The 25,747-nt window shown below is 47.5% G+C and overlaps 1 protein-coding gene across 2 annotated transcripts in view; it reads left to right on the forward strand.

The window, feature by feature from the left end:
• Positions 1–25,747, forward strand: part of SCAI (suppressor of cancer cell invasion) — a 630,428-nt gene that overhangs the window by 572,334 nt on the left and 32,347 nt on the right. The window contains exon 17 of one of the 2 annotated variants that reach the window (XM_082262618.1): positions 16,017–16,117. The exons of the other annotated variant lie outside the window; for it this stretch is intronic. Within the exon in view, the coding sequence (XP_082118744.1) occupies positions 16,017–16,117 (101 nt within the window). The remainder of the gene's footprint in view (positions 1–16,016; positions 16,118–25,747) is intronic. 2 annotated transcript variants of the gene reach the window in all.

Consider the following 25,747-nt stretch of genomic DNA (forward strand, 5'->3'; position numbering starts at 1 on the left):
AGAGACTGCAGACATGATGCAAGAGATGGTCAGAGACTCTGGACATGATGCAAGAGATGGTCAGATACTCTGGACATGATACAAGAGGTGGTCAGAGACTATGGACATGATACAAGAGCTGGCCAGAACCAACTCTGGAGGGAGTCCTTTCCACATTTTTACAGCTCTTTCTGTGAAGAAACCTTTCAGTTTTTTGGAGAGGAAATCTCTTTTCCTCTGGACGTAAAGAGTGCCCCCTTGTCCTCTGTGATGACCTTAAATTGAATAACTCGACGCCGAGTTTACTATATGGACCCCTTATTTATTTATACATGTTGATTATATCCCCCCCTAAATGTCCTATTCTCAAGAGAGAATAAATTCAGTTCCTCTAATCAGTCCACATACTGTAAGTCTTAATAAAATTTCCACAACAGTCCCTCCTCTTTGTCATATGCTCCCAGGGTGTTCCTCGACGAATCTTGGCCTTCTTACAGGGGCGTAACTACAGGGGTTGCAACTGCAACCGGGCCCCATGCTCCAGGGGGCCTGTGCCACTCCCCTGTACACATGGATAGAAGGGGCGGTTGGGGCAGCATGTAGAGAAATCACTGTTCTCCTTTTTCCTCCTGTAGCTGCAGTAGGAAAATGGAGGAGATTGGTTCCTCTGTATGCTGCCCCCTCCACTCCTCCTATCCAGTTCACTTGTGTTCTGCTGTTTCTGGGCCCCTGTGTGCTCCCCTGCCCCCCCCCCCACTGTGCTCCTTTCCCTCTCCTGCCGGCTGCTGCAGGGGATGTGTCACAACCGAGAACCAGGAAGGGGTCGGTAAATATGTAATTTACCAGCTCCTTCCTTTTCTGAATGGACAGAGTCATAGTCAGTGACATTGTGAAAAAATAAAATAAAATTATAAAAAATAATACAATTAAAATACCAAAAAATAAAAACTACTGACACCAGTGGGTGAACTTCCAGGATCGCAAGGGTCACACTTGCGACCGGGCCCTGTTATTCCACCACTGTGGGGAGGCCCCAAGATGGCAGGAAGGGGGCCCACTGCAGAACTTGTGAAAGGGTCCTGCAACAAGAGTAAAGGGACCCAGGATCAATGGAAAGAGCCCCAGGCTTGAAGGGAAGGGCCACGGCCAGGGGTCTGGGGGGCCCTTCATGGTTTCTTGCACTGGGGCCCTGAAGGTTCTAGTTACACCTCTGCCTTCTTACTTCAGTTCATGATGTTAGAATAGGAAAAACATAATCAGTCACAAAACTTAGACTCCAGCAAAGGCGAATCTTGGAAGCAAATTTAAAAACCAAAACGAGTTTACATATCGAATTCCGCATGACGAATTTTCAAGGCGAATCTCAATCCGTAGACCTCGTTTTCGGGAGTTGATTCAGAGGGAGGACTGGTCAGAGGATCGGTCAGGCTGGAATCCTTGGCATCTGATGCAGGGGTAGGGTTTCAGGGCACCTCGTCTCAGCGATAAGGGTGGGGTCGTCTGCTCGGGCTTGGGTGACTCATAGTTACATAGTTAAATAGTAGGTGAGGTTGAATAAAGACAGTAGTCCATCCAGTTCAGCCTGTGTAGGTGTGTGTGTAAGTATTCATTTCTTATACCCCTAAATGTTTCGATCCTTGAGATGTACGTCCAAGAGTCTTTTAAAAATAGCCATACTCCCTGCAGTTACTACCATTTGTGGCAGGGAATTCCACAGCCTAGTAGCCCTTACAGTAAAGAACCCCCTGTGTAGCCTGTGGTTAAATCTCTTCTCCTCTAAACGCATTGTATGACCTCGTGTCCTCATGCATTCCTTGCGACTGAATTGTTTCTTTTTCTATGCTCTGATCACCATTGAGGTATTTGTAAATCGCTATCATGTCCCCTCTCCGCGTCGACCAGACAACAGGATGATTTCACCACAGCATATAGGAGAAATAGAAACAAGAACAAAATAAGTACTTATGCTCCTATTTCCTTTAGTCAGGATCCAATGGAAAACAAAAAGTCCCCGAAAATCCCCCATAGCCTTAAAAGGATTCCAAACCTCGCTAGCTATAGCTCTGGTTCTGCCTTGCAGTGAAGTTACCTTATCCATATGGTCTTTGACCTTTTCACTGGTGTCCGCTATCCAGGTACAACAGTCCTCTCCTATGAATTCACAAAACCATCCCTTGGAAGCTAAATGATAATACGGTACCATTTGCTTCTGTAGTACTAAAGTCTTCATTTGTCTCTGTTCTTGAGTAATTTCCCTTACAGCTTCAATGGTTTCATTGAACATCTCATCCACAATGGATGAGAAATTATTCAATCATTTCATCAGCTCGATCCCCCACCCAGTCCAAGCTGGGAACCATGCCCATGCTTGATCGTGACAAGAAAAACGTTCTCTGCGAGTCCTGACTTTCATCCTTTGTAATAGCAGATCCTCACGATCAGCGGCAATGTATGGTGCATGTATGAGCTTCACTAAAGCACACAAACCTTTTGCATTAGGGGCATTACCTTATAAGCTGCAGAACCACATAAAAGGTAATAGGGACCCGTCAACACCACACATGAAGAATTTTCCTGATGGTCACTAAGCAGTAGCATAATAGACTTAGGGATTGCTCCCTTAGTCTATAAGTCACAACTGTCCTTCCAGCAGATATAATCCGGTCGGTTGATGTCATTAAAAAGACCTGGATTTTCATTGGTGAGATTGACTGTTATACCTGTCCCACAGATTGTAGACCCTATAAATCTATTTCCGATTCCAAACCAAGGTTAACCACTTAAGCCCCGGAGGATTTGGCTGCTCAAAGACCAGGGCCTATTTTGCGATTCGGCACTGCGTGACTTTAACAGACAATTGCGCGGTTGTGCGACGCTGTACCCAAATGAAATTGACGTCCTTTATTTCCCACAAACAGAGCTTTCTTTTGGTGGTATTTGATCACCTGTGCGATTTTAACTTTTTGCGCTATAAACAAAAAAAAGCAACAATTTTGAAAAAATAATATTTTATATATAGTTACATAGTGAGGTTGAAAAAAGACATCAGTCCATCCAGTTCAACCTATGATGTGTGTGTGTGTTTGCTTTTAACCGTACATTGTATACCCCTGTATGTTGTGGTCTCTAAGGTGCCCATCTAATAGTTTTTTGAAACTATCAATGCTCCCTGCTGATACGACTGCTTGTGGAAGAGAATTCCACATCCTTACCGCTCTTACAGTGAAGAACCCCTTACGCATTTTAAGGTTAAACCGCCTTTCCTCTAGTTTTACTGAGTGGCCACGTGTCTTATTGTATCTCCTTTCTCTGAATAGTTTGTTCCTTATGCTAGGGTCGCCAGTACAGTATTTGTACATTGATATCATATCCCCTCTCAAGCGTCTCCAGAGAGAATAGGTTCAGTGCTTGTAGTCTTTCCTCATAGCTGATGTCCTCCATTCCCCTAATTATTTTTGTTGCCCTTCTCTGGACTCTTTCCAATTCCAGCACATCCTTCCTGAGGACCGGTGCCCAGAACTGGACAGCATACTCCAGATGTGGCCGGACCAGAGTCTTGTAGAGCGGGAGAATAATCTCTTTATTTCTGGAGTGAATCCCCTTTTTTAAACATCCCAGTATTCTGTTGGCTTTGCTTGCAGCGGCTTGGCATTGCATGCCACTGCCAAGCCTGTTGTCTACCAGTACCCCCAAGTCTTTTTCCATCCTAGACTCACCCAGAGGTTCCCCCCCTAGTGAGTAGCTTGCTTTCTGGTTTCTGGCCCCCAAGTGCATTACTTTACATTTTTCAACATTAAACCTCATCTGCCATGTAGTTGCCCACCCCGTTATTTTGTTCAGGTCCGCTTGTAAGGTTTCCACATCCTGCATAGAAGATATTGGCATGCTTAGTTTAGTATCATCCGCAAATACTGAGATTGTACTAGATATCCCCTCCTCTAGATCATTTATGAATAAATTAAACAGTATTGGTCCCAGGACAGAACCCTGGGGGACCCCACTTTCCACACCCGCCCAATCCGAGTACTCCCCATTAATCATCACCCTCTGGACTCTCCCCTGGAGCCAGTTCTCTATCCAGGTACTCACCTTATGGTCCATACCTACCTTCCTTAGTTTGTACAGTAAGCATTTGTGGGGAACGGTGTCAAAGGCCTTTACAAAGTCCAGATACACCACATCCCCACAGGCTTTCCTTTATTTAGGTGGCAGCTCACTTCATCATAGAAGGTTAATAGATTGGTTTGGCAAGAACGATTTTTCATGAATCCATGCTGATTACTACTAATAATACAGTTTTCATTACTAAAGTCTTGTATGTGGTCCCTTAACATCCCCTCCAAAATCTTGCAGACTACAGATGTTAGGCTGACCGGCCTATAGTTACCCAAGATACATCTCGGCCCCTTTTTAAATATTGGTACCACGTTGGCTTTTTTCCAATCAGCTGGCACCATACCCGTCTGTAAACTATCCTTAAAGATCAAGAATAATGGTCTGGCAATCACCTGGCTGAGCTCTTTAAAAACCCTCGGGTGCAAGCCATTCGGTCCCGGTGATTTATTTATGTTAAGTTTCTCTTGGTTAGTTTTAAGTCTATCTTCTGTTAGCCATGGCGGTATTTCCTGATGTGTGTTGTTTAGTTCGGCCTTACAAGCTAGGTTCGTGTAGCCCCCCGATTCTTTGGTGAAGACTGAAGAGAAGAAATTATTTAACACTTCCGCCTTTTCTCTGTCCTCAGTGGCCATATTTCCTTTGTCATCTTTTATGGGGCCAATGTGTTCTGGCCTCGCTTTCTTACTGTTTATATACTTAAAGAACTTCTTGGGGTTCTTTTTACTCTCCTCCGCTATATGTCTCTCGTGTTCTATTGTAGCCGCCCTGATTTCGTTTTTACATTTCTTATTACACTCTTTGTAATGCTTAAATGCTGCCAGTGACCCCTCAGTCTTGTATTTTTTGAAGGCCTTTTCTTTAGCACTAATATGCATTTTTATGTTGGAGTTTAGCCACCCAGGGTTTAGTTTTGCTCTTTTAAATTTATTTCCCTTTGGAATGCACTGGTCAATCCCCTTGTTAAGTATGCTCTTGAAGCACTCCCATTTTTCCTCCGTGTTTTTTGTTCCCAGGGTTCTATCCCAATTGATATTTTCTAGCAGCGAGCGCAGTTTTGGGAAATTGGCTCTTTTGAAATTCAGCGTCCTTATATTACCCCTCTGCTTCCTATTACTGTAATTAATACTGAAACTTATTGACCTATGGTCACTGTTTCCTAAGTTGCCCCGTATTTCTATATCCAAGAGCAGGTCTGTATTGTTGGTAATCAGTAGGTCAAGTACCGCATTGTTTCTTGTCGGTGCATTCACCATCTGACCCATGAAATTGTCCTGCAAAACATTTAGGAACTGCCTAGTCTTGGCTGAGTGTGTGGTTCCTTCTGCCCAGTCTATATCAGGATAATTAAAGTCCCCCATTATAATGACATTTCCCATCCTTGCTGCCAATCCTATCTGTAAAATGAGGTCCACCTCCCCCTCCTCCCTCTGGTTGGGTGGCCTATAGCATACGCCCAATATTACCTTCCCCACCGTGCCTTCCCTTTGAAGCTCTACCCATAGGGATTCTGCCTCGTCCTTAGCTCCATTATTAATATCATCCCTCATATTTACCTGCACACTGTTCTTAATATACAGACATACCCCTCCCCCTTTTTTACCTTCTCTATCTCTGTGATAAAGGGAATACCCCTGAATGGTCGCCATCCAGTCATGAGAGCTGTCAAACCAAGTCTCTGTTATCCCCACAAAATCTAAGTCCTCCTCAAACATCAGTAGCTCCAGCTCTCCCATCTTGTTGGCCAGGCTTCTGGCATTGGTAAACAAACCTCTTAATTTTGACCGGTTACATATATCCTCATTTGATGTTTTTAGGCTGCTCTCTTGATTTTTTCCCCATACCCACCCTGGGTATAGGAGCTCCGAACACCCTACCGCTAATGCCCCCATTTCTGCCCTCTGAAACTTGCTTTCCACTGGCTAATTCTACATCTGTACCCTCCCCCCCATCACCTAGTTTAAAAGCCCCTCTATATATTTACAGTGGGTTAAATGTATCCCTAGGGGCGTGATTCTAACTGTGGGGGGGCGTGGCTTGTGATGTAACCACAGAGACATACGATCCTACATAGCAGGATCGTACAGTCTCTGCAGTTACACCAGGGAGAATGACAGACGGCTGTGTTTACATTAGCCGTCTTCCTTTCTCCCTCTCTAACGGGAGATCGCGAGTGGCCGGCGGACATTGGAGCCGCCGGTCACTCGCGCAGGGATGTTAGTGGACGAGCGGGAGCGTGCCTCCGGCGGCGCGCGCTCGCCCCCTAGAGGCTCGTGGGCAAGCGACGTACCCCTACATCACTTTGCCCAGGAGGGGCTGACCGCCGCAGTAAATATACTGACGGCGGTCGGCAAGTGGTTTAAAGCACATCTGTGAACTATCTAATTGTCCCGATACCCAAATTGGATTGGCCAGCAAGGAACAAGAACAAGAGTCAGGACTAACATTAGAACTATAACTGATGTTATCCTCTAGGAATGTGTAATTTAATTCTATAGACAAATGTCTCCTGGTTGTCTTTGCAAGTTTCTCATATTTCTTCATGCCAATACGAACCCCATATATAGCATGCACTGCTGCCATTGTAAGGAGGGGATTTAGAGCACACCCAGCAGTAAGTCCTGTTTACCGTCTTAGCCAGCTGAGCGTGCATTTTAAACAATAGGTTGGGATGCTGTTCATCATTACCCTTGCTAAAATACACTAAGCTAGGTAAGAAAAAAAAAAATGATACTCCTCATTCTCGTTCAAATATTTTATTGAAAGTAACAAAGGTTTTAGAACAACGGTACAAGTTAGAGTGTATCAAGTATACACAATCGGTAAGTACAGTGAAAAGAATGAATACAATATAACGTAATGAGGGTTAAGGCATTGAGAAGAACATGTTAGATTGGGGGGGTAGATATTGATATTAATGTAGGGGGGTGTGCAAGGGAAGTATAAGCATAAAGCAAGACTCACAGTTATGTCCAGATAAAGTTGCTGTTTGGCACCCCAACGGGGGACTATGCCAAAGAGCCCAAGACCTCTGGGGGACTGTGGGATGTAGAGAGCAAGGAGGAGCCCACAGAATGATAGAAATGTATGAGAGTAAGTTGGGGGAGTCGTAAAAAAAAAAAAAAAAAGTGGGAGAAGAAGATAACAGTGTGGGGAGAACGAGGGGCAGACAGGTGAGGGAGGGGAAGAGGGAAGTATGAAGGGATCCCCCTAGGGGAGGGAGGAGTGTGGTGCTAGACTGAAGGGAGGGGTAAGCAAAAATCAAGGGCGTAGAAAGGTTAGATCAAGACCGGAAGGTAGATAGAGAGCGGTTTACCCAAGGGTTCCAAAGCTTCTCAAATTTCGGGATTTTGTCTTTGAGGACAGCCTCTAGTTTGGCGTGTATCATCGCTTGGGTAATTCTGTGTTTTGTCGTAATTACACATAAGGAATTGGATTTCCAAGCTTTAGCTATGGTCTGCTTAGCTACTGTAGTGACTTGGAGGAGAAGTTTAAATTGGCAATGTGTCAAAGACACGGGTTTATGGTTCAGGAGAGCTACTGATGGGTCTGGCAATATTGAGGTGTCAAATAGTTTTGATAGGATTTTAAACATTTCTGACCAAAAGGTTTGCGCTACGGGACAGTTCCACAAGATGTGGAGATGTGTACCCGCATCGCTGAATCCGTGAAAGCAGTGAGATGGGTATTGCGGAAGGAACTTATGTATTCTGGCAGGAACCAGGTACCATCTGGTGAGTATTTTGTAGCTAGTTTCTAGAGCAGTGATATTTGGTGAAGATTTGGTTGTCTGCCATATAAGTGCCCAATCTGCATGGTCAAAGGTAAAGGTAAAGTCTCTTTCCCACTTGCTAACATATGCTGGGTTTTGTCGTGTCGGACATGAGAAGTAGGGCGTATAAGTCAGACATTAGTCCACGTCTATGTGGATCAGATTTGCAAGTTTGTTCAAAAAGTATTTTGATCTGATGGGTCAGTGGGGGTGTACGATGCGAGAAATTGCTTTATTTGTAGGTAACGAAAGAGGTCAGAAGTGGGGAGTTTATGTGTTTCGCAGAGTGTCGGGAAGAGTTTTAAGGTAGTAGAAGAGAAGAATTGCTGTGATCAGAGTAGGCCCTTGACTAGGCGAGAAACAATGATGGGGAGGACCAGGCTGGGGGTAAGGAAGGATTGTGGAGAAAAGAGAGTAGAGGGTTATGGGGAGATTGGAGTTTAAATCGAGTTTAAAGCCTTTTCCAAATGGTAAGGCTGTGTCGTGTAATTGGGTTGGTAATAGATCGGCGTTGAGTAGGGGTTAGCCAGAGAAGATTAGCTGTAGAAAGGGAGTCGCAGTCTACAGATTCGATGGCGACCCAAAGGAGGTTTTCAGTGGTGGCATGGTACTTCAGGAGTTGGGCCAGCTGTGCGACATAGTAGTATTTTAAAAAATGTGATACACCAAGGCCTCCTCTGATTCTAGGGGTGAATAGGGTAGATTTAGGTACACAGGGTTTCAACTTGCTCCAGATGTAAGAGGATACACGGAGTTGCAGGATCCGTATGTAGTGGGAGGGAACCATGGCTGGTAGTACTTGGAATAGGTAGAGGATTTTGGGGAGAATAGACATCTTGACGACTGCAATCTTACCTAACCAGGAAAGGGGTACTCCTCATTATCATTCTTGGGACGTAGCTGAGAAGCTTTTTGCAGTGGCTGGCGTGGATCCAGTTATCACGTCCCTCAAGCTTCAAGCTTCAAAGAACTCAACGTTGTCAGCTGAACCTGGTGTTGCTCGGAATATCTCAGCTCCAACCCCGTCTTTTGGTGTTTTCTCACGATATTAACCTGGTTAAATAGAATGGACACTGGTAATTGTGTCAGGGTCCGGGAGAGACTCCCGAAAGCTGTGATGTGCAGAGTTCAGGGGAGCCCGCTATGTACAGAATGGAGAGTTTAGGGGTGCCCTATGTACACAGTGCAGGGTTCCAGGGTGTGCTACGTGCAGAGTTAAGGGGTGCCCTATGTACAGAGTGCAAAGTTTAGGAGTGCGCTACATACAGAGCGCAGAGTTCAGGGGTGTGGTACATACAGAGTGCAAAGTTCAGGGGTGCGCTATGTACAGAGTGCAGAGTTCAGGGGTGCTCTGTGTAGAGAGTTCAGGTGTGCACTATCTAGAGTGTAGGGTTCAGGAGTATGCTATGCACATTGGGCAGCATCTCTCCCACCACTCTCCTCCTATCCCCCCCACCTCTGCACACATTACCTCCCCCCCAAAGCTTTCTCACATCTGTACTCTATCCCAACTTCCTACCTAGCCCAGCTCTGGTACCTCCCCGTATAGATGGCTCCCTACCTGCATATTGGGCTATAGTTGGTACCTCCCTATGTAGGCGGATCTGTGTGTTCAGCTCCAGTACCAGTGTTCAGTTTTGCCCTATATTTGTTATTTCACTATCAAAATCATCAGCTCAACAGCTACCACACTTATGTGTAAGAGTACAAGGCTTTTACAATAATCCCTCTCTTGTCTTCATTGCGACTATTGGATAAAGCAAGTCCCCAAAAGCCCGGCCTCATGATGCAGCACACTGGATGGAAAAGAAACACAGCCACCAGAGCTGTCAGGAACCTCCTCCATTGACAGCTATGCCGGACCGGCCACACACACGCTGCTAAAGGGGATAGCAGGGCTGAAGGGGATAGAGCTGGAAATTTTTACTCTTGTTCCTTGGGAGACCTGGTGTGATAGCAGAAAGAACAGACAGCAATGAAAAAACTATGTGGCGGCCACGTGACAAGGCCTGGCGGGCCGGATTTGGCCCGCGGGCCTTATGTTTGACACCTGTGCTATAGAGGACTGCAGTATAGGTTTTTCCCCCAAATAATAGATCTATCCCCAGCAACAAATATTAATACATAATACCCCGTCATTATACAAAAGAGAGAAAGCTACAAAAAGAAGGTCCTTCTGCTAAGCTGGGTTTTTAACTTCCACAGCGGACAAAGAAAGTAGGCTTCGGTCCAAAGCAACAGAAATTTCTAAAATTGAAATGAAGTGTGTCTTACCACAAACGGCCTTTTATTGCACCAGATCCGACTCACTCCCTTCTCTTTTCCCGCTGTGAAGTCTGAAACCTTTGGTTAGAACTGCCTGGCTTGCCATTAACTGTGTTGGAAATCAATGGGGCTCTGCGCATAGAAATTCACTACTAATAAAACTGTGGTACGTGGAGAACTTCACTGCTCTTAAAAACGCAATTGAGGAAATTAATACACGCCAGACACCATTAATCCCTTGTACTGAAAGTACAATATACTGCTCTTTTGTATAAAGAAATTCTGGTGCTCCCAACGGCAAAGAGTAAAACAGGCACAATCTGTGTCACGGTCGTTCCCAATAGAAAAAAAAGTCCTGCTCCAACACAGGGCTATTATTTATTTATGACCAGAAAACGGGTTTACAGTGGGAGGTGATGGCTATACAACATAACCAATCATACACATGTATGCATTTAAAAGTTCATTGGATAGGGGAGTGTATGTTCATGAACAAGCTGAGCAGCGTGCATGAGTTCCCTATGTTGGGTACACGAGGAACCAAGCTTACAATGAGACCCATGTGTAGTAAAATGGCCGCCAAGGACTATTCAATTGAACTAGCGTGTATCTCATGAGCACTGCCCCACTAATACATGTGCGTGCAGTCCCGTCATAACCTGTTGGAGTGAATCCTATATAATATAGTTCATAAAAAACATATTTGATAGTGATTATGCTACTGTTCCAGTAAATGAGACTATATCGGCAAAGGAAATAGCAGCAGTGTTTCAATCATGCGAATCGAGCAAAACAGAAATATACAAGCCAGGGCAGATACTTATCAAAACGATAATAATTCCACATTACAAACAAATCAATGCCAGCGAATAATGGGGCCCCGGCTGACTGATATACATTTGCACAGCGAACCTTGGATTGCACTTCCACTTCCGTTCGTTCCAGGGGTAGCCGCTCAGAGCGCCTGCCGGCTGGGATAATCAGGCGACTGGTATGCGCCAGTGGCGGCTGGTGCTCAAAATTTTTTTTTGGGGGGGGGGCACAAAAAGAAAAATGTAATAGGTATTGCTTCGCGGCAAAAAACGCGGTAAAAAATTGCGTGACTTTGAGGTCATGGTACAGGCATGGCACAGGTGATGGTACAGGCATGGCACAGATGGTATAGGCATAACACAGGTGATGGTACAGGCATGGCACAGGCATGGCACAGATGATGGTATAGGCATGGCACAGATGATGGTATAGGCATGGCACAGATGATGGTATAGGCATGGCACAGATGATGGTATAGGCGTGGCACAGGTGATGGTACAGGCGTGGCACAGGTGATGGTACAGGCATGGCACAGGTGATGGTACAGGCATGTCACAGATCATGGTACAGGCATGTCACAGATCATGGTACAGGCATGGCACAGGTCATGGTAAGGGCATGTCACAGGTCATGGTACAGGCATGGCACAGATGATGGTATAGGCATGTCACAGGTCATAGTACAGGCATGTCACAGGTCATGGTACAGGCATGGCACAGGTGATGGTACAGGTATGTCACAGGTGATGGTAGGCATGTCACAGGTGATGGTACAGGCATGTCACAGGTGATGGTACAGGCATGGCACATGTGATGGTATAGGCATGGCACAGGTGATGGTACAGGCATGGCACAGATGATGGTATAGGCATGTCACAGGTCATAGTACAGGCATGTCACAGGTCATGGTACAGGCATGTCACAGGTGATGGTACAGGCATGGCACGTGTGATGTTACAGGCATGTCATAGGTCATGGCACAGGTGATGGTACAGACATGTCACAGGTGATGGTATAGGCATGTTATAGGTCATGGTACAGGCATGGCACAGGTGATGGTGCAGGCATGGCACAGGTGATGGTACAGGTATGTCACAGGTGATGGTACAGGCATGGCACATGTGATGGTACAGGCATGTCATAGGTCATGGCACAGGTGATGGTACAGACATGTCACAGGTGATGGTATAGGCATGTTATAGGTCATGGTACAGGCATGGCACAGGTGATGGCGCAGGCATGGCACAGGTGATGGTACAGGCATGGCACAGGTGATGGTACAGGCATGGCACAGATGATGGTATAGGCATGGCACAGGTGATGGTATAGGCATGGCACAGGTGATGGTATAGGCATGGCACAGGTGATGGTACAGACATGGCACAGGTGATGGTATAGGCATGGCACAGGTGATGGTACAGGCATGTCATAGGTCATGGTACAGGCATGGCACAGGTGATGGCACAGGCATGGCACAGGTGATGGTACAGGCATGGCACAGGTGATGGTACAGGCATGGCACAGGTGATGGTATAGGCATGGCACAGGTGATGGTACAGACATGGCACAGGTGATGGTATAGGCATGGCACAGGTGATGGTACAGGCATGTCATAGGTCATGGTACAGGCATGGCACAGGTGATGGTACAGGCATGGCACAGGTGATGGTACAGGCATGTCACAGGTGATGGCACAGGTGATGGTACAGACATGGCACAGGTGATGGTACAGGCATGTCATAGGTCATGGTACAGGCATGTCATAGGTCATGGTACAGGCATACCACAGGTGATGGTACAGGCATGGCACAGGTGATGGTACAGGCATGGCACAGGTGATGGTATAGGCATGGCACAGGTGATGGTATAGGCATGGCACAGGTGATGGTAAAGGCATGGCACAGGTGATGGTACAGGCATGTCACAGGTGATGGTACAGGCATGTCACAGGTGATGGTACAGGCATGGCACAAGTGATGGTATAGGCATGGCACAGGTGATGGTATAGGCATGCCAAAGGTCATGGCACAGGTCATTGTACACAGGTACAGGCATGTCACAGGCATGTAACATGCCCCCCCATCAATGCAGAAAGAGACCAGCGTGTGTGCGTGCCCCCTTCAAAGCACCAGACTGTGACAGTGTGCAGGCCGGCCGCCCCCCCCCCCCCCTGAGGCATCACTTACCGGCTTAGTCTCACTGCTGCTGCGGGTCTGTCTGCGGCCTGCGGGAGTAGCATCTCTGGGCTGGCTCTGCGCCTGCGGAGTCTGCGGACTGTCTGAATTAGTGTGTGGGGACTCGGAGTCTGGGACCAAACGTTCTCTCACAGCTGCGTCGGAGTGTCACTCCAATGGAGTCTGTCAGGTCAGGTGGTCGGTCACTCCTGCCTGTAGACTTCTTCTGCGGACTGCGAACGAACTTTACTTCCCACGGAGTCGCCTCAGTCAGTCGAGTGCTCACGTGCTCTCGCTCTCCTCTCTCTCAGCCGGGCGGGAACGGAAGGTGATCACAACATGACGCCGGGGTGGTGCATAGCCCCCATGTGTCCCGTCCCGGGATGTCCTCCTGTGATTGGTCCAGGCTGGAGGACATCCTGGACCAATCACAGGAGGACCAATCACAGGAGGATGTCCTCCTGTGATTGGTCCAGGCTGGAGGACATCCTGGACCAATCATAGGAGGACCAATCACAACATCAGTAAAGTGGGGAGTGTCGGGCGCATTGCTCTGCGCCCCGATGACCCCCAGAAGGCCGCCAATCGGCGCCTCTGCCCGCCGCACGTGGGGTCAAAAACTCCACTCCCCCCCATACCCAGCACTAAGTCCGGCGCCCCTAGTGGGCGAAAAATAGACATTTTTTTTATCTTTTTTCTTCTTCGTTTTTTTGGGGGGGCAACGCCCCTGCACCCCCTATCGGCCAGCCGCCACTGGTATGCGGTGTCCATTTAATGGAAGGTTTCCACAACTAATGGTCTTTCCTCAATGCCGGGCAAAGCCATATTTGCTGTACATAGCGAATACCGCTAAACCGATACTGGGAGACTTAATGGCAATTTAATTAACACATATCCTATCAGATAGTGTCCACATCGGTCCAAATAAGTCTTAATAACATTTCCACAACAGTTCCTACTAGTATTTGTTATGGAAATTAGTGGAGTTTGGAGCATAGAAATTCGTTCGGTGCGCTGAAAACTTTGCTGGATATTGTACAGCTCTTTTGTATAAAGAAATCCTAGAAATCCTCAGCAACAAACAGAGACAGACACATGCTGTATCACGGTCGATGTCCATAGTAGCACTCCTGCTTGAGGCAGTACTCCTGTTTATTTTTTTAGTCAGAGAACAAAATGGGTTTACAAGGGTAGTGGTGGCAGCACAACCAATCACAGACATGTATACTTTTAAAAGTACAATAGGAAAGGGGAGTGTATGTTTATAGAGTAAACCGACCGTGTGCATGAGATTCCAGCTGTCAAGTGAAAGCAAAACAAAGCACTATTTTGCCAAACACTATCGTGGATTCTAAAGGACTTGGCAATGCCAATTCATAAGCATGCACTCCCGTAATAACCTGTTAGAGTGAATCCTATATAATATAGTTCATAAAAACCATATTTGATATTGATCGTGCTACTGTTCCAGTGAACGAGACTTTATCTGCAAAGGGCAATAACAGCAGTATTTCAATCATGTGGATCAAGCATAACAGAAAGCTGCCAGCCATTAATCCTGACAAAAGGGCAGATATTATCAAAACGATAACGATTGCACATCACAAACATATCTCAGTCAGTGAATACCGGGGCCCCTGCTGGCTGATATACATTTGCGTGGTGGAGTTCGCCTTGCACTGCCATAGATCCGGACTGGCACCGCCGATAGGGATGATCAGGATACATGTAGCGTGCAGTCTTCATTTAATGGAAGGTTTCCACAATTACAGGTCTTTCCTCAAGGCCAGTTAAAGCAATATTCACTGTGCATAGCGATTACTGGTAAACTGACACTGCGAGACATAATGACAATTTAACTAAAAACACATCCTAAAGAAATGTCCACAAATATTAATAAAATTTCCGCAACATATTCCTTTGGTTCCACTTGGAGCTAGTTTCATGCTCTATTTACACTGATGTCTGTGATTTTTTAACTGAATAATTATTTTGTTATAAAATAAAACATGCTAGACTATAGGCTGCTTGGCGGTTCTCTTTCCTTCTTCCTTCTTCTTTGTCCGCCTCTTGCCTCTCTTTGTTAATGGGGAAACAGTCATCTAATTATCAATTTACTTATCTTTGCAATGAAGCCTTTCAAAACATTTCTCTATGATCAGACATGTAGGAATTTTCCTAGACCGTCTAATGCCAGTTGTTCAGGTGGAGCCACACACAAAGCTGTATTGAATTAAAAAAAAAAAAAAAAAAAACAATATCTTGGAAGAAGATTCACCCTGCAATCACTCACTGATTCTGGTAAGGCAGGGGTGGTGTTTGGATTTTGGATATTGAGTTTTAGATGAGGCTTCATGTTATACCCTAAATATGTCTGTCGCGGAGCATAGTCTATAATGTGGACTTTAGCGTGAATCTATTAGTACAGGGTTGATAGTAAAATATAGGCAACCTGTACTTACCATTCTGGTTGCCTGTGCTCTAACACTCCACATTGTTTGCTGACCCTCAGCTGCTGCATTTTTTAAAACTTTTTCAGGTGTATAAATATCTGCTCCTCCTACCACAAGCTATGGTTCATCCTGCCATCTTAAATGTCCTGTAGTGACATCCAGAGGGAAAGAGAAACCACAGTGTTTGCAGGAAGAGCAGGTGTTCACACACCCAGAAGTTTTGAATGCCTGTGGTGGCTGCAACTCTGCAATACAGTGGAGTTTTAAACATAGGTTGCTAGTAAGGTAGGTATAAAGCAACTTCTTTTACAGGTTGCTTTTATTTTATGTTCAATCTTGTAATGACAGGGTCACTTTAAATCTTATAATAGAAAACATCACATTGATAAATCACTTTAAGTTTAATAAGGGGAATTTTAAGTTTCACCTTGCATTCTTTCCCATACAGATCAGGCTTTTCTACAGTTTTTTGGAGATGAATTCCTGCGTTTACTCCTTACAAGATTTATATTTTGTTCCGCAACACTTAGAATGCATAAAAGTTTCAAGGTAAGGTTTTAGAACATTTACTGTAAATGGCAATTGCATCTACTTGCATTACATTGTTTTCTGCAATAAGTCAATGTTCTTGTAGATACTGGGTACAGATGACCCTGCATTTTTTATATTGTATTGCCTGCATTATGAATAATTTATCAGTAGGGTAAACATGAGTTCAGAGCTGAGGCTCATACTACTTTTTTAGACTGAAATACAGGCCCAGACTGGCCATAGGGCACACCAGGCATGTCCTTGTGGGACCCAAGGCAGCTAGGCTGCTCCTTGGGCCTGCGCCACTCACCCAGCCTCTCTGCAGCTGGCCGCCAGTTCAGTTTAACCATCGGGCCGGGGGGCAGAAACTACAGGTCAGCTGATCTGTGACCATGTAGATAGAGGAGCTGTAGGAGACGCTAGACCAGAGAGAGAGTGCGTGCGCTCCCCCATGTGCCAGGATAAGAGGGGCGGTGTGGGCGGCTGCATTTAGAAGAATCAATCTCCATTTGCAGCCACATAAAGCCCACTGTGTTCTTCAGGCCCCTCCAGTGCTCTTCGGTCACCCCTGTGCTCTCCACCCCATCCTCCCTGTGCTCTTTACTGCCCCACTCACAGCAGCTGCTCTGGGGGATCCATCAGGATGGAGATTAGGGAAGGGGCTGGTAAATATGTCATGGGCTGCTCAGTCTAAAATGCCTCGGCCTATTTTTTGTCCCAGTCCGGGCCTACTCAAATGAATATGTACACAGCGTTGCTTATTACCTAAATCCTTCCCATACACAAGAACATATAAAAGCAAAAGTCCAAATAGTGTCCATCAAATCAACTTGTGTAGGTTAAAATTTAAAGAAAACTAGAAAAATTTTAAAAAATATGGATTTTTTCTACAGCTTTCCTGTAAAATCCTTTTCTTGGGGTACATCACGGGACACAGAGCCATGTTCATTACTCTGAGTTATAGGCCACTTTCAGGTGAATAGACACTGGCAACCATTAAAACAGGAAGTCCCCCTATATAACCCCTTTTACACACAAAGTACCTCCGTTTTGCAGCAAGCAATAAACACCCCATACAAGAGGGGAGGGACCTCTGTGTCCCGTGATGTTCTCCAAGAAATGGATTTTACAGGTAAGCTGTAGAAAAAAATCCATATTTCTTTATCATACATCACGGGACACAGAGTCATATTCATTACTACATGGGATGTCCCATAACAATGCATGTGAGGGGAGGGGGACACCATAAATACCGCCATCAGACCACAAAAGATCTACATAGCTGCCTGCAGAACACTGCGGCCAAATGCAGACTCTTCCTGGGTCTCCACATCCATTTGATAGAATCTAGTGAATGTATGCACCGATGACCTAGTCTCGGCTTTGCAAATCTGAGCAATAGAAGCTTGATGGCGAACTGACCAAGAGGCACCTACTCCTCAGGTAGAGTGTGCCTTTACTGGAAAAGGTGGAACCTTCCCTTTCAAACCCTACACCAAGATAATAACTTGGCGAATCCAATGAGAAATCGTAGACTTGGACGCTGCCTGCCTTTTCTCTTACGTCCTCTGACAGTCGCCGCCCACTCATACAATCTGCACGTCTGGGTATTGGCCTTCTCCATAGAAGTAAGCTAGGCAGAAGATTTTGTTAGAATATTCACAAAAACTTTGTATAGACACACCTACAGGGGGCTGTCCCTCTGGTCCAATACCCCATCTAGCTGCATTTCCAATTCAGATTGCTGCTGCCTAGCTTAGGAGTAGGCTGGCTATTACCTGGCTGGGGCTGCGGTCTCAGCCTTTTTCTTCTTTTTATTTTTTTCTCTCTTAAAAAAGTGTTTTTTCTTTAAAAAAAGATAGTGTGACGGATCACCCTGTCCCTGGATTGTAAACCCCTTTGTTTCATTTTCCTACGAGTTTGGGACATTGGCCTTTTATTGCATTTTATTTTCTCTTCATTCATCCTCAGAACAAAGGAAGATGGCAGGACTCATGGCATTGTGTTAATGTAATGTAATGTTACAGCCCATCCCCCCCCCCCCTCCTGTTCCTGTGTCTAAGGGTGTGTATTCATGACACAGACACTTGTCTGAGCTGGAGACATCTCTCCGCAGGGGGTGTGTACTAAGACTGCCTGGTTCAAATGTACAAATGTTCAGTTCTCATTGGTTGGTCCTTGTCTCATTCCCCCCCCCCCCCCCTTTCAGGGCTAAGGGGAGTTCCCCTTAGCTGTGTGTAACTGTATGTCTTGGAATGTAATAAACAGTTCTTGGTTAGACTCACAGCATAGAGTGTCATCTCATGTTTGTGGGAGAAAGCTATACCAGCTATATCTCCCTTCTGCTTGGAGCGCTAAATCCCTAGCTCTGGTAAGAGCGGTTCCTGCTCTACTCTACAGCATCCCTCACACTAGGGGGAAGAGACCCTCTCTGGCGGTGAAACCCCTCTTTCGATCGGAGCGTCCGCTACAACTGGTGGCAAGCGGTGGGATGGTTCTTTTCCCCTAGAGGAGATGCCACAACTGGTTCCAAGAACGGAATGAGCAGATGGAGAATCGCTACAGAAGCTTGAAGAGGTCAACTTTGAAAGATTTGTTGGAGAACCGTGGCCGACCAACAAATAACCGTACCAAAAAGCAACTACTGGCCGAGCTGATGGAAATGGACCGAAACGACGGTGTGACTGAAGCAGTAGCCCCGAACCTGGAGGATGAGTTGATGCGGACTGTGCGTATGCGGTTGGCGTTGTATGGACCCAATCCTCCTACAGACAACATTTCCCAGGTGATGAACGCTTCTATCGCTGAGAACCGGGAGAAGCGACAATACCAGTTGCGCATGACGGAGATCCAGAGACCAGCGAGCCTAGCTGTGGAAAATGCTTCAGCCCCAACAGAACGGAAAAAGATACCATTCACAGCCTTTAAGAGTTTCCAGGAGGGGGAAATAGATGGCTACTTAGCCGACTTTGAGAGACAATGTGCCTTACACAAAGTACCCACAGACGAATGGGTCACCATCCTGGCTGGGAAATTAACAGGTAGAGCTGCCGTAGCCTTTAGAGCTATACCTGATGAGGAGATTCACCTCTACCCAGCAGTCAAGGAGGCTTTGCTTGCCCGGTACTGAGTCACCCCCGAGGCGTATAGGAGATGGTTCCGGAAGTCCAAAAAGCACAGCGGGGATTCCTACACCGAGTGGGCCTGCCGTCTTTACAGAACAGCCTCCCTCTGGATTACAGGTTGTCAAGCCATATCAGGAGAGGATGTGTTACAGCTGTTTCTATTGGAATATTTTTTCAATACCCTGCAGCCAGAGATACAGGTATGGATTCGGGATCGGCGACCGCTCAACTTACCCGAAGCAGCTCGTCTTGCCGATGAATATACTGACTCAAGGAAAGCAGAGCCTGCCTCAGTAAGGCCTCCTCCCCCTCGCCCTGAATCCCGGGCTCCTGTGCCCCCAGGCCCTACACCTTACCGGGGACCACCTAGGCACCAACCCATCCAACCCAGGAACGGGGTGCAATGTTTCCGTTGTAGGCAAGTGGGACATGTTAGGAGTGATTGTCCCCTGGAGCCCTCCAGACCTACCTGGGGCCGCCCCAACATTGCAACCACTAGAGTCCCGGCCCTGGCCGCCCACTGCCTGGAAACAGAGGATAACACAGAGAAATATTGGGGAGTACTGCATGAGGCTGATGCGATACAAGCAGCCACCCGGGATAACCGGCAACATCATCGGCAAATTGTGCTGGTGGACGGGCAATCGGCCCGTGGATTAAGAGACACTGGAGCTACCCTGACTTTAGTCCAGCCCCACCTAGTACGAGACAAAGGACACACCGGACAACCTGTGGCTGTCCGGGTCGCAGGGGGAGCTGTATATCGCCTACCCACTGTCCGTGTTCATCTAGATTGGGGAGCAGGATCCGGCACCATAAACGTGAGGGTTATGACGGACTTACCCGCTGAAGTTTTATTGGGGAATGATTTGGGTCCCCTAACCTCTACCTACATCCCCAAGGAACCTGCTGAAGCTCATCTTGTCACCACTCGCATGCAAGCGAGGACTGCAGAAGCCGACTTACATGCCAGAGAGACTCAGGTAAGAGACAAAACCCCGACTGCAACCCTAGACCCAGCCCTGTTAGCCTCGGATACCCCAGAGGAGTTTGGGAGGGAAACCCGGGAAGACCCCACCTTATCTAAATGCAGAGCAAAGGCAGATACTGGGCAGGAGGAAGAAAAAGGGGAGAAGTTTATCTGGGAGCAAGATAGACTGTACAGACTAACGGAGATTTATGGTGAAGGGGTAGCCCCATCCCAGAAGCGCCAACTGATAATTCCCAAGAAGTACCGGTGGGAGCTTCTCAGGATTGGGCATGACATACCCCTAGCTGGACATTTGGGAGTACGCCGCACATCCCATAGGGTGACCCAGAACTTCTTTTGGCCAGGGGTCTCTAGGGATGTGCGACAGTATTGCAAAACCTGTGATACTTGTCAGCGGGTGGGGAAAGGTAATGATCACCCCAAAGCTCGATTAGGGTCTATGCCCATTATTGAGGAGCCGTTTAGTAGAATAGCCGTTGACCTGGTGGGTCCCCTAGCTAGGCCCAGTCCATCCGGTAAGAGGTACATCCTTACCGTGGTGGACTACGCTACCCGCTACCCGGAGGCGATGGCTCTATCGAATGTCAATGCAGAGACTGTTGCCGAAGCTCTGGTACGGATATTCACTAGAGTGGGGTTCCCCAAGGAAATAATTTCTGATCAAGGAACACAATTCACCGCAGAACTAACCCAACAACTTTGGAAAGTCTGTGGTATTAAGCCGATACATAGTTCACCGTACCACCCCCAGACTAACGGTCTCTGTGAGCGGTTTAACGGCACCCTTAAGCAGATGTTGAGGACCTTTACTGACGCCTGCAGAGACTGGGAGAAGTTCCTGCCTCACCTCTTGTTTGCTTACAGAGAGGTGCCGCAGGAATCTACTGGGTTTTCCCCTTTTGAGTTGCTTTATGGGAGAAGGGTGCGAGGCCCCCTGAATCTCATTAGGGAGCACTGGGAAGGGGAAACGGAACACGAAGGGACCCCCATTGTGCCATATGTCCTGGAACTCAGGGACCGACTGGAGCAGTTGGCTAGGTTGGTAAAAGACAATCTCCAGGCGGCCCAGGGGCGACAGAAGGTCTGGTATGATCGAGGTTCACGCCAGCGTGCGTTCCGGGTGGGGCAGAAGGTTCTGGTCTTAAAGCCTACCAGACAGGACAAACTTCAGGCAGCATGGCAGGGTCCTTACCAGGTGGTGGACACCACTTATGTAGTTGCCAGCTGTGCCGATGAGAGGATACGACGTTCCTTTCATATTAATATGCTCAAGGAGTATCAAGAGAGGCAGGAGGACATAGCCGCTATATGCGCTCCAGTTACGGATGACCCAGACAGCCTCCCCCTCCCCGACCTACTAGAAAGAGATGCGCAGACCGACCTTATCAGTCAGGTGAAGCTAGGAGCTAGGCTAACGGAGACAGAGAAGGAGCAGGCTCATCAGTTATTAGAAAAGAAACAACAGACCTTCTCCCAAGAGCCAGGGTACACCACGTTAGCTACCCACAAAGTAGACACCCCCGGGCAAGCTCCCCTTAGACAACCTCCCTACCGTGTCCCTGAAGCAGTCCGAGAGGGGATGCGGAAGGAGATACAAGAAATGTTACAGCTAGGTGTCATCGAGCCCTAGGACAGTCCGTGGGCCTCCCCGGTAGTCCTCGTCCCTAAGAAGGATGGAACCACCCAGTTCTGTGTGGACTACCGGCGTTTAAACGACCGGACTGTTACAGATGCGTACCCGATGCCCAGAATAGACGAGCTGCTAGATCGCCTAGCCCGGGGGCGCTATCTAACTACCATAGACCTGTGCAAAGGCTATTGGCAGATACCCCTGGCCGAGGAAGCTATCCCTAAGTCGGCCTTCATCACCCCGTTTGGCTTGTACCAGTTTTGAGTCATGCCATTCGGGATGAAGAATGCCCCGGCCACCTTCCAGCGCATGGAAGATGAACTCCTCAATGGCTTCCAGGACTTCGCCTGTGCGTATCTGGATGACATTGCCATCTACAGTGAGTCATGGGAAAAACATTTGGAACACGTAGAGGCAGTACTGGATCGGATCCGGACTGCTGGCCTGACTCTGAAACCAGACAAGTGCCATGTTGGCATGGCCGAAGTCCAGTATTTGGGCCACCGGGTGGGGTGTGGAAAGCAGCGACTAGAACCAGCTAAAATTGAAGCCATCACAAACTGGCCAACACCCCTTACTAAAACTCAAGTATTGGCTTTTCTGGGAACTGCTGGGTATTACAGACGTTTCGTACCTGACTACAGCGCCACTGCCAAACCCTTGACTGACCTGACAAAGAAAAACTTACCTAGGCAGGTCCTGTGGTCTCCAGCATGTGAGGCTGCTTTTCAGTCCCTAAAACAAGCCCTAAGTAATGCTCCTGTCTTGGCTGCCCCAGTTCCTAACCGATTTATTGTACACACGGATGCTTCCATGTTTGGACTGGGGGCAGTCTTAAGTCAAGTTGGAGAAGATGGAGGAGAGCACCCTGTCGCGTACCTCAGTAGAAAGCTGTTACCCCGGGAGGTGAGCTATGCGGCAGTGGAAAAAGAATGTTTAGCCTTGGTGTGGGCACTAAAAAAACTAACCCCCTACTTGTACGGACGGGAGTTTACCTTGATAACAGACCACAACCCGTTGGTGTGGCTTAACCGGGTGGCAAGAGACAATGGCCGCTTACTGCGGTGGAGCTTGGCACTACAGCCCTACAATTTTACTATCCACTATCGGCCTGGTAAGCAGAATGGCAACGCTGATGGGTTGTCCCGGCAAATGGAACTCAGCCCCTAACCTAAATCCGGACATCCCCAAGTTGACCTGAAAAGGGTCAAGCCGGGTCTGCCGGAGTGTTCCACAAGGGGGGAGCACTGTGACGGATCACCCTGTCCCTGGATTGTAAACCCCTTCGTTTCATTTTCCTACGAGTTTGGGACATTGGCCTTTTATTGCATTTTATTTTCTCTTCATTCATCCTCAGAACAAAGGAAGATGGCAGGACTCATGGCATTGTGTTAATGTAATGTAATGTTACAGCCCATCCCCCCCCCTCCTGTTCCTGTGTCTAAGGGTGTGTATTCATGACACAGACACTTGTCTGAGCTGGAGACATCTCTCCGCAGGGGGTGTGTACTAAGACTGCCTGGTTCAAATGTACAAATGTTCAGTTCTCATTGGTTGGTCCTTGTCTCATTCCCCCCCCCTTTTCAGGGTTAAGGGGAGTGCCCCTTAGCTGTGTGTAACTGTATGTCTTGGAATGTAATAAACAGTTCTTGGTTAGACTCACAGCATAGAGTGTCATCTCATGTTTGTGGGAGAAAGCTATACCAGCTATATCTCCCTTCTGCTTGGAGCCCTAAATCCCTAGCTCTGGTAAGAGCGGTTCCTGCTCTACTCTACTGCATCCCTCACACTAGGGGGAAGAGACCCTCTCTGGCGACGAAACCCCTCTTTCGATCTGGGCGTCCGCTACAGATAGCTTTTTATTTATTCCTGCGCTTAGTCGAACTTCGGATGACTACAGCATTTGCGGAGCTGGGAATCGCACTGGTTATTCTAGAGCCTTATGAAATCCCAGCCTGCCATCGAGCGTTAGCAGGTTATGTGTACGCCCAGGCCTCGCAAACGACTATGTCCCTGACCTCAGAGTCGAGCCTGCGAAGTTTCTATCTTCACAGGGATGTCTCAACTGTGGTACACCGTGTGTTGCTAGCGTCCCCTTCGGCTGACGGTACCACCACCCAGAGTGGGAGGCTTCCTGTCACAGAGCGGTATCCACGTTTTCGCTGGACCGGTGAGTACCATACTACCCCTCTGTCTCTGACATTGTCTGTCGGGGTGTGTCTGTGGGCCCTCTGTTTTATGGGGATGGTAGTTCGGTATGGGTTCTGTAATGTCCCCCTCATGTCTGTAGGTGCGGTCCCTGTGTGTCTCTTCCCGGTCCCTGCGGGGGCACTGTAGCGGTTCCACCGCTGTAAGGGGGGGGTCCCCTATGTCCCTGAGGTGCTTGTGCACTTATTTGGGGTTCAGTACATGGTGTGTGGGAGCCGCAATCGGTGCGAAACCGCGCGGCCGCCATTTTAGATGTGGGCAGGCTGTCTGGCTTCATTGTAAGGGCAGCAGCCATTTTCTGTAATGCTGCTCTTCATTGCAGTGCATTTGCGGTGGGGACCGCGGAAATCACCGATTTAAAGGGTGTGATGAGACCAATCTCGCCACTGGGCATTGGAGAAGCCTGGTTGCTCGCCTCCTGCAATGTGACTATGGACCCTCTCATCAGCTCATGCTAAACGTAAACCCCATGGCGATTTGACTGTGTTTGTGGCATCTGAGCGCTGTTTGGATATGTTGAGCGCTCAGATTCAGGCTATCTGGGGATGGGTTGAATGTGGGGGTTCTGTTCAGTAGACTGGGAGTTATGCATTTTTGTGTCTTTTTGTGTTTCTTTAACCATCTTGCCTCTATCCTGGAAGCTAAACCTTATTCCTGTAAACTGTAAGGCACAGGAAGTGTACTCCTAATATGGTCATTCCAGGAAGTCCAATGAGGAGACGGACTGTCTGAGGTGGCTCTTCATTCACCTATTGTCGGGTGTGCTAATGAACTTGCCTGCTGTCTGCTAAGAGATGTATTGACACTCAGAGTAATGTGTATTGAGGGCTCGTTAGGGAACCATTGTTCTGTGTCTGGCTATTGTGTACATTGATTACCCCCTGGGGGCTTCTGTCTCCTTGCACATGGCAGTCCTTCTGGTCAAGCTATCTGACCAATCACTGCTGACTCATTTTCGAGCCCTCATTTGCATGGCTGGAGAGGACCTTATAGGGAACTGCAGGTACTGTGCAATTGACCAATGGGAAAGCGGTTGTTGGGGGAAGGATGTTCCAAATTCTGTATAAATGTGTGCTGTGTTCTTCCAATAAATGTTGTTCCTGTTTTACCCTCAACTCGGAGCTTTGTCTCGTTTTTGGAGGGGGATTTATTATACAGAAAGCCGTTCGATTGTTTGGGGCTCTCTTTGGATGATTATTCGTATGCTGGTGTGCTACAGGGGTAATTCGTACATGCTGCGAAGGTGGTACATCCACTAAACGGCGGTTTCATTCCTTTTTACGCTGAGGTTCGTAACAAAGGGCCAGCGTCATTTAAATTGAGATTGCTATTATGGAGTCCCAGGATAGCAAATTCCCCCCGGATCTGATAGGGGGTTCAGGTACTCCTGAATCCTCTGCTATAGTCTCACTTACTGCTGCACTTGCGACTTTAGCGTCTAAAGTGGATTTGTTGATGTCTGACCGGGCTTCTAAGAAAAGGCCTATGCCCTCTCAGTCTTCTGATTCAGAGCCAGATTTGGTTGCCACAGACAACGTACCCCCTGAGGGGTCTCAGTCCTCTCCGTCGGATGTGGATGGGGAGGATTCCCCCTCCGGATCAGCACGGGACCGCGCTTATTAGCTCTGCTAAAGACACTTTAAATGTGGATGATGAGCCCCACCTGTCGGGTAAGCTGTCTTCCTTTGGGACCC

The sequence above is a fragment of the Pelophylax lessonae genome (genome assembly GCF_965119305.1).
Source record: "Pelophylax lessonae genome assembly, chromosome: 7".
In the NCBI taxonomy this organism is placed as follows: domain Eukaryota; kingdom Metazoa; phylum Chordata; class Amphibia; order Anura; family Ranidae; genus Pelophylax; species Pelophylax lessonae.